The following is a 10,242-nucleotide window of genomic DNA, read 5'->3' on the forward strand; positions in this document are numbered from 1 at the left end:
GCCTGCTCTGCTCCCTGCTCTGGCTCTGGTGAATTCTCTCACCCTCCCGCGCTTCTGACTGTACCCAGTGCATGTATAAACAAAACAAACAAATAAATAAATAAAAACATGCCTCTATAAAAAAAAAAAAAGCTACAAGGTCTTGAAGCCCATGGACCCTCTTCTTCCTACATTGCTTCTCCTCCTCCTTCTTCCCTTCCTACCTTTCTCCATTCCTTCCTGCCTTCCTTTTATCCTTTCAAAATGTATATATTATTCTACATTCTATTGAAGTCTCTTTCTGGCCATTTAATAAAGCTAGGTTTTAGGGTTGACTAGTATGAAATTTTAAAGTAGGTGTGCACACTTTTTAAATTTAAGCTTAAATTGTAGTTTATAAATTCCTTGGCTTTAATCATAGTCCATTACTGGAGCTCCATTTGGAGCTTTATTCCTTTTACCATAAAAAATTTGCCATTGGACTATACTCATTATGTCTCAAGTGAGGAATGGTCAGTCATTAATCTGTTCTTATAAAATGGGAGAGTGGATTTCTATAAATTTGCAGATAAAAGTCTTTTAAAGCCAGAGTTGTCTATATGGTCTATTCTCAAAACTCTACTATATAATTAATTGAAATTAACCAGTAGCAATATTTTTTTAAATTTTTAATCTTAATGTTTAGATAAATAAATTTCAAGCAGTTTATCTGTTTAGAGTCATTCTCTCAAACACCTACCTGCATAAGAGCTAACATTAAAAATCTTATTACTGTGTGTATGATAGTGTTCCAAGCACTTTACATGTATTGACTAAGTTAACTCACAAAATCCAAAGAGGTAGATACTATGAGCCTCCCTAGTGGCACAAGGGGTTAAGCACAGCACTGTGAAGCTATCCGCAGCCTTTGCAGCATGAGTTCGAACCCCTGCCGGCCAGGGACCGGCCAGCAGACCTCGCCTGTCTTGCCCACTGCTCCCTCAGCAGTGTATTTCAGTCAGTCTGCCTGTTCTGTTCCCCGCTCTGTCTCTGGTGAATCCTCTCACCCCCCCACACCCCTAACCTTTGCTCCACTTCTTGTATGCATAAATAAACAAATTTTAAAAAAGGACATTCTCCTTTTATAGATGAAGATACTAAGCATCGAGAAGTAGTCAAACCAAAGGAGTCTTGATTTAGAACTAACCTGTCACTTCTTTAGAAGAACTGAAGAATCATAAATTCTGTTTAATAATAACTATCCTTCTATCTTGTTCTCTATATACCATTTACTGTTCCAACTATTTTACACATATGAATGAGTGTCATCTGAACAGCCTATCTAATAAGCTGCATACAATTTCTCTTCTCAATTATATATGAGTAAACCAAAGGACAAAATGTTAAGTAACTGCAGAATGGAAAAGTAATGATGACAATGGAAATTGCTAGTGAAGCACTCTGGTGAGCATAATGAGAAATAAGCCATGATGGGGAAGTGACAACTTTAGCTTTCCCTACTCTTTGGTAATGCCCATTTATTCCCTCAGAAACTAACCAAGGAATTGACTTAAAACTTTGTATATGACTCATGTCAGATGGGATCAGGATAGAATATTCATTAAAATACCTAGATATAGGATACTAGGGGATATGTATTTTGGGGAAGAATGTCTACATGTCCATTATATAAATCAAGCATACAGTTACCTGATTTGCTACCAGTTATCTGATTTATTACCTGATTTATATACAGTTACCTAATTTATTACGCTTGCTAGTATCACTAGTTTATCATTTAAGGGCAACACTGCTCTTGTTTGAATGTTCTTGAATCCTTGGCACTATCTATGCTATTGCATTAGCTCTTTATTGTAGTATAAAAAATTAATCTGAAACTCAGCAGTTAAAACAAATAATTTACTGTCTCACACAGTTTCTGAGAGTCAAACACCTTGGAGTGGTCTTGGCCTGGGATCTCCATGAGGCCGTGGTTGGGTTATTGGCCCGCTGCTGTCATTCAGTTGGGTCAGGAAGATTTGTTTCAAAGATGCTCCTTACATAGTCCTTCTTCACTCACCACAGAGGCTGCTCCATCCATTTTCTCACCTTCATGTCTTCATGTTATGCCACCTGCTTCCCCCCCAGCATGAGTGACCTAAGAGACAATCTTAATGGGAAGCAACAGAGCCTTTTGTACCCTAATCTTTAAAGTTACACTCCATCACTCCTTTTATTTATCTCTGAAGTGAATCATTATGTCCAGCCTATACTCAAAAGGGGAGAAATTAGGCTCCACCTTTTGAAGGGATGTCAGAAATGTGTTGATGTATTTCCCACTTCCCCATCACAGATATATATCCACCTATTTAGATGTTTTCCTTAGTGGAACTCTTCACTTAAGGTTATTTCATATGATAGAGATATATCTTGGAGCACAGTTTTCTTGATTTAGCATTCCACTGCAAAAGTTTTTGCTTTTATGAGGACCCCAAATTTTTGGGATTTTTGCTCATTCTCAACCATTTCCATAATACCTTCTCCAAATACACCACTCTACAATGGTCTCCTTCTAACAGCAATTAATTCTTGTTTCTTAAATTATTTGCTTTGTCACTATGAAATACTAACTGTAATAGTTATTCCATCATAATTTTGAATATATATATGATTCAAAAGTTATTATTCAACATTTTAATAAATGGCAGGCCTAGAACACATTTAGGTAGGAAGACTAGCCATTGGGATAATACCAAATGGCTATTGGCTGTTTATTACTTATGTATTTACAAGGTGCTAGCCAAAGTGTAGTGAATAAGATATACATGACTTCTCTCCTTATAGAATATAAAACATACAGGAGAAGGCAGATGGGAAACAAATACTCAGCACATAATTGTGATAAAGATGTTGAATGAAAATAGAGGGGCTGTGAAAACCTAAGCTTAAATGAAAGCACCAAGGCTGAAGAAGGAAAGAAATTTGAAAATTTAGCAAAAGAGGAATAGGAGTGAATAGGAGTGGAAATTGATGTACATCAGTCCCAGGAAAATTTTGGGGGTGATGAAAATTTTCTGAATTATGAAAATATTTTCACAACTTTAGAAATTTATTATAAATCACTAAATTGTGCACTTAGAACTGTTAAATTTTATGAAATGTAATTTATACATTGATAAATCTGTTGAAAAATAAAAAGGAGGGCCTCCCCGGTGGTGCAGCGGTTGAGCGCTGGGTTGCGATGCTGCCCGCAGCCTCTGCAGCGCCAGTTCAATCCCCAGCTCCCGTCCACCTCAGAGGAGGGTCCCACATGGCGCGCAGACCTCTCCTGCCACCCGCTGCTCCCCTCAGCAGTGTGCTTCCGTCCTTCTGCCTGCTCTGATCCCCACTCTGGCTCTGGTGAATTCTCTCACCCTCCTGCGCTTCTGACTGTACCCAGTGCTTGTATAAATAAATAAATAAATCTTTAAAAAAAAAATAAAAAGGAAGTGCTTGTTAAACAAATGGATAGTATATCTCTTGTGTCCAGGGGAGAAGAAATATCAGCGTCCAAGGACATTTAACTCAGTTTAACAATTACACTGAGTAAATTGTGTCAAGTTGTTGTAGCAGGAGAGACTTGGTTATAATCATCTGGTTCACTCTATTTTAATTGTACACTAATAGCCTGGTGAGAGTATTTTACTTTGGATGTGAAAGGAACTTTACTAAAAGCAATGCACTAACACATGCATTCTAGTGAATATGGTGTTTTATTTTTCTTTGCAAATTTATACATTAATATTCATATATGCCATATAAATAACATTCACAATTCATATATAAATCATATATATATCCTTTAAAATTTGCTGTGTAATTGATTTAACTTGGTGAGGTGGCAAATGAATATTTGTAAGATATCTGTTGAATTAATGGTATGGAATGTTTAGAGCTAACAATATAAAGAATGACACAGTTTTACATCATCGTGTTGTTACCTTAGGACTCTAGAGATTTTGTCAAGATCAGCACTTCTGGAAGATGAAATGAGATGGTATATATAGAAGCTCACTACGATATTTATCTTTTCCTAAAGAATGTGCGTGTGTGTTTTTTTAAAGATTTATTTATTTATTTATACAAGCACTGAGTACAGTCAGAAGCGTGGGAGGGTGAGAGAATTCACCAGAGCCAGAGCAGGGAGCAGAACAGGCAGAAGAACTGAAGTACACTGCTGAGGGGAGCAGCGGGCAAGACAGGAGAAGTCTGCACGCCATGTGGGACCCTCCTCCGGTGGCCGGGGATCTAACTGGCGCTGCAGAGGCTGCCGGCAGGTTCACAGCCCAGCGCTCAACCACTGCGCCACCAGGGGAGGCCCAAGAATGTGTGTGTGTTAATGAGTATTGGGGATACAAATTATGAGATATAGACCTTTGAAGAATTAATTATTGGGATTACTTATATTCAAAGCTTTTATGAGGAGATGGTCTAATATAGAAAATTATATGACTAACATGTGCTTTTTGAAGACAAAATATTCCATTTGTAAGAATTCATTTTTAAATGCAGACAGAAATTCAAATCTAAACTCTATGACTGATTTTTGGAGTAAACTTTGGTAATTGAACTTTTTGAACCTACTCTCTTCCTATACCTTCCCTCCTTCTTGTCCTTTCCTTCCATGAAATGCTTCACAAATTTGAGTTTTGTCCTTCCACAGGAGCCATGTTAATTTCTATGTTGTTCTATTTTAGTATATGAGCTACTGAAGTGAGTACCTTGTTTTTATCTTTAAAAAGAAAATAACCTCTAGCTCATGGGATGGATTGATACAAGGATGAAATAAAGGGGCATTGAATCATTTGGTTAAAAAATATTCTCAGTAAGCAGTAACTGCAGTTTTAAAACCATGGAGATTGAAGTCTCTTCTGAATTCCTTGACATGATGGATAATGATTATTAGAATGTTGTAAAATTACTTTGGCCTTATTACAGTTGTCATTTTTTGTGACTTTTTTTAATATCTCAAAACAGTTTTCGCCATATAGTTGTGGCAGGTCTTTGTGCTTGTTTCTCTGGATGGCCAGTAACAACGATGAGCTCACAACCCTAGCTAATTCTACCCATGTCTACTCTGATCCATTCTCTACATAGTCAGCATTGAGCAGATTGAGTTCTTAAAAATATAAATGGAACTATGACAAATGCTAACATGAACTTTAAGGGCAGTGTTAATGGAAAAGGAAGAGCTTTTAGAAAATGCTGTGGATTTGGGGATTGTGAATGTGATCAGGGGGATATAAAGCTAGTTCAAGACAAAGCAGTTGCAGGTGCGTTTTGTCATTTTATTTTTACTCCAGAGGGGATTGTTGTTTCTTTAAGTAGTTACTTTCTTATTCCCTAATTCTTTCTTCAACTGAGAGACAGGCAGGCAACTGAGTCCCCAAGCCCCCCAATGAATCTTTGCGCTCTTTCTCTGGCCTCTCTCTGGTGTTCTCAGTTTCATGTCATCTTGTGGTCTCATCTCAGAGTTGTCCTCCTGTAGCCATAATGCTGCCCCTGCATTTTTCCATCCCCTTTAGGCACAGGCATGAGCATTCACACATGCGCACATCCATGCTTACTAGGCCCAGATGTCTACAATCCTGGGGTGCCTGCCCTGGGCCCATGCCTATAGGCCCAGGGCATCCACACTAGCGGCAGGAAGGCGGAAAAAAGCCTGATGACTTCATTTACTCTACAGGAGGGAAGAGAGAAAAATCTTCTAATTGCTCCCTCTGTTGCACAAACTTTGGAGTTAGTGCCCCCTAGGGAACAGGGTCACTTAGGAACCCCAAGACATGTATTCTCTCCGGAGGGAATGATTGGTGCACCTTCTTGGACCAGAGGCACAGTTGTTGTGTCTTAGTTTTCAAGCCCAAGTGACTGAGTATAAAGAAAGAGGCTCTTCTTCCAGCTTGGCTGGCCTCAGAACCCAGCCCTCCTATTTCATATCTAAAGGCAAAGGGAACAGCTGGGGTGGATGTGGGGTCTGATTTTCAGCTCAAGTTGCCTGTTACCCTTCCATGGTCTGTAAGTGCCTTCTTTCTAAACACTGTTTTCTTCATCTTCTGAAGTGTTATGTATGCACTAGAAGAAGGCGTGAAGAATGTGGAGATGGGCTTGTCTGAGTTTGGACTAATGCTGACTTAGGTGACTGTAGTGCCAGGAGGACACAGAGCAGGATCTCTGTGATCTGAGCAGAAGGGTAAAGGAGCGTCCTGGAGCCCTTAGTGGCTTTTCCAGGGTTTTATTGGGCTTTTACCAGGTACATGGTAGGCCGGAGTGCTGGGGGCGGGGGATGGGGGCCGGGAGGCTGGCTAGATCAGCCAGTCCTAGCCCCTGGTGAATCTTCACTCTTTCTGGGCTCTCCGGCGTCCTCTCGTGGTCTTGTACTCTCTCCTACTCTCTCTCTCTCTCTCCTGGCATCCCTGTGACACCGCCCTTATAAACCAGTCTCAGCCCAGGTGTGTCCACCTATGCATGCCCACACCCCACTCCAAGTGTCTGCCATCAGGCATGCATGCAGGACTGCAAGGATTCATCAACACTAATGGCGAGAGGGTGGAAAAGTCTGATACTTTTTCACTTACCCTACAGTGACTCTATGGTATTTTCTTAAGATATTCCCTAGTGATGAAATTTAATTCAAAACATGGGATGGTGACTACATATATTCAGTCATATTACAGATGGAATTGCTATTGAGATACTAAATTTCATACTGAAAAAGGTTGTTTTGAATATTGGTAATTGTCCATTTCTTTTTCTTACATTTAATATTATCTTTTCCTTTTCTGCATCCCCAATACACTATTCCCAGTTTTTTTTTTTAAAATTTTATACATTTTTGCATCATTTTTCATTTTTGCACAATGTGCGCATTTTCATCTTGGTTATAGTCCCCATACAATTCCCACCCCCCCCCCTTGTTCTGATCCTACTCTCTTCTCCACCCCCAACCCCCTATAGTGTGTCTCTGGTTTATAGTTGTTTGTTGATTTTGATTTTTACTTTATTATAGTTAGGTTTTTTTCCTGGTCCCTTATTTAGGTTTTCTAAATTCCTGCTATGAGTGAGACCATCCGGTATTTTTCTTTTGCTTTCTGGCTTATTTCGCTGAGTATGATCCCTTCCAGCTCCATCTAGTTGCTGCAAATTGCATGAGTTTATCTTTTTTGATTGCTGAGTAATATTCCATTGTGTATATGTACCACATCTTCTTGATCCAGTCATCTATATTGGGGCATTTGGATTGTTTCCATAGCTTAGCTATTGCAAATAGTGCTGCAATAAACATAGGGGTGCAGGTGCCCTTTTGAATTAATGTTTCTGTATCCTTTGGTTAAATACCTAGGAGTGGAATTGCTGGATCATACGTTATTCTCCGTTTTTTGGGCTAATGATGGAGAAAGGCAAATTCACAAAATCACTCACATCAATAGATAATTCCAGAACAGCTGCTAGTGAACCTAAGAGAAATATTGTGCAAATGAAAAGCTCATTAAAATCAGGATATTAGCAACTTTAATGAAATTTTTAACAAGTGTGGGTAGGAAAAGGCATTATAATAGGGATATATATATATATATATAAACATTAATTCTCAACAAGAACTGGAAGGCATTATTACATTATATATATCAACACAGAAGAAAGCTAGAGATTTTTCTAAAGTTGTCCACAGTCATAAAGTGGGGAGCAGATTTGACATTTCAACTCAGAAGTCTCTAGCTGTAAGGGTTATTCTCTTCCCCCTGTTCTGTGTTTCCTCTTTATTTTCTAGAAAACATAAAAATTAATTAAATTACTTACTGTCACTTTATCAGTGACAATATTGGTCTGATTCCTCTCTAGAAGTTTTTTATAGTACATATGAAGTATACATATAAAGGTTATCACATATAAAATATAATACATATAAAATATATATAGTATTATCAGTTCCCAGTGAGTCCTATAAAGACACTTGGGGTGGGGGAAGCTCATTTTGATGAGGCCATTCTTTGATGTTCCAGGACTAAATAGACACGAAGATGAGGAATTACACTCCAGTAACCGAGTTCCTCCTGATGGGAATCCCTCACACACAAGGGCTGGAAAATGTGCTCTTTGTCTTATTTCTGGCCTTCTACCTGCTCACTCTTCTGGGAAACCTTCTTATTCTTCTGGCCATCCTCACTTCCTCCAACCTCCACACACCCATGTATTTTTTCCTGGGAAACCTGTCAGTGTTTGACATTTTGTTCCCCTCAGTGAGTTCCCCCAAAATGATGCTTTGCCTCCTGGGTCAAAGCCGGACCATCTCTTACCAGGGCTGTGCTTCCCAGCTCTTCTTTTACCACTTCTTGGGATGCACTGAATGTTTCCTGTACACCGTGATGGCCTACGACCGCTTTGCAGCCATCTGTCACCCCTTGCAATACACGCTCATCATGAACCCCCGGGTGTGTGCCACCATGACCCTGGGCACCTGGATGGGGAGCTGTCTGCACGCCTCTGTCCTCACCTTCCTCATCTTTAAGTTACCCTACTGTGGCCCGAATGAGGTGGACAATTTCTTCTGTGATATCCCAGTGGTGCTGCCCTTGGCTTGTGCAGACACCTCGCTAGCTCACATGGTGAGTTTCACGAATGTAGGTATCGTCGCGCTATTGTGCTTTCTTCTAATTCTCACGTCTTATACTCGCATTGTTATCTCTATATTGAAAATCAGCTCTGCAGAAGGCAGGCGCAGAGCCTTCTCAACTTGTAGCGCCCACCTGACTTCCATCCTGCTCTTTTATGGACCGGTGGTCCTCATTTATCTCCGACCTGCCTCCAGCCCTTGGCTGGATTCTGTAGTTCAGGTGTTGAATAATATTGTTACTCCGTCGCTGAATCCTTTGATCTATACCTTGAGAAACAAGGATGTGAAATTGGCTCTTAGGAAAGGGCTAAGCCAAGGATTACGCACATGTGGGGCATAAGCTTCTATGTCATTATCTGTCTCTATGACTTTGCATTGTGTCTATCTGGGGCAGTTAGTAATCTTCTGTTTGGTGTGATTGCTGATTGGCATTTGGAATAAGTGACATTAAGATGTGATCTATGTTTGCATATTTATATAATTTTCTTATTCTCCAATAGTGCCAGGCACTATTCTATGCACTTTACAAATGCTGACATATAATAAGCATATAAAGTAGGTGATATTTTTATCGCCATTTAGTGAGGCTATAAAGCACTGAGAACATAACAATTAGAAAGTTGTTGAACTAGGATGCAACCCAAGAGGTCATAATCTTGTGCTAATGCTGTTTGTACTGTAAAAATTACAATATGAATGTGTACATCTTGCAGAAACTTCTTTTCAATTTACACAGAATGTTCTTTAGTTTGACAAAAAAATTCATAGACCATTAAATTTGCTCCATTGGCTTTTATCACTTTGTACTATATATTTTGATGGGTGACATGTACTTGAGTTTCATGGAAAGAAATTCAATTACATTTTAGTAGCCTGCTGATATCCATATATCTACCAACATATTAGCATGGTGCCTCTACTCTCAGGGAAGTATATTCATGAGGACAATAGTTTGAGTTCTGTAATAAGAGCTATAGATCTCCTTCCACTAATTCCAAGGCTGAATTAGAATTCCAGAAGATTCAAAAAATAATATTTTTCTATTATAAATAAATAACTTTGAAGAAAATAAGGAAACTGCAACAAAGCTAACTGAATAGAGATGACTCATTAAATCTGCCACTAAAGTAGATCATTTTTAATATTTTGACATTTCTCCTCCCTTTCATTAGTGACTAAATTTAGAATTATTTTATCTATATCATCTATATTTATATCATCACCTTTTTATTTATCTCTATATGTGTACAGATTTATACAGTTGTAATAATTTATATATGTATCCCATTTTATTTTTTTTTAAGATTTTATTTATTTATACAAGCACTGGGTACAGTCAGAAGTGTGGGAGGGTGAGAGAATTCACCAGAGCCAGAGCGGGGAACAGAACAGGCAGACTGATGAAACACACTGCTGCTGAGGGGAGCAGTGGGCGGCAGGAGAGGTCTGTCACGCCATGTGGGCCCTTCGCCGGTGGCCGGGGATCAAACTGGTGCTGCAGAGGCTGCGGGCAGCTTCACAACCCAGCGCGCAACTGCTGCACCACCAGGGGAGGCCCTGTATCCCATTTTAATACTGTATCAACCATTTTCAACTATCACATAGTTGATAATCTTCTTAATCCACTCATTCAC

At 39.3% G+C, this 10,242-nt stretch overlaps 1 protein-coding gene across 1 annotated transcript; it reads left to right on the forward strand.

Annotated features, from left to right (window-relative positions):
• Nucleotides 1-8,015: 8,015 nt before the first annotated feature.
• LOC311182148 (olfactory receptor 10D3-like) lies at nucleotides 8,016-8,948 on the forward strand (the record flags this gene model as incomplete). The annotated part of the gene is made up of 1 exon (XM_084250746.1): nucleotides 8,016-8,948. The coding sequence occupies one exon, from the start codon at nucleotides 8,016-8,018 to the stop codon at nucleotides 8,946-8,948; it is 933 nt and encodes a 310-aa protein (XP_084106872.1).
• Nucleotides 8,949-10,242: the final 1,294 nt, after the last annotated feature.

This window comes from Talpa europaea (assembly GCF_964194135.1).
Source record: "Talpa europaea genome assembly, chromosome: 12".
NCBI classification, from domain to species: Eukaryota; Metazoa; Chordata; class Mammalia; order Eulipotyphla; family Talpidae; genus Talpa; species Talpa europaea.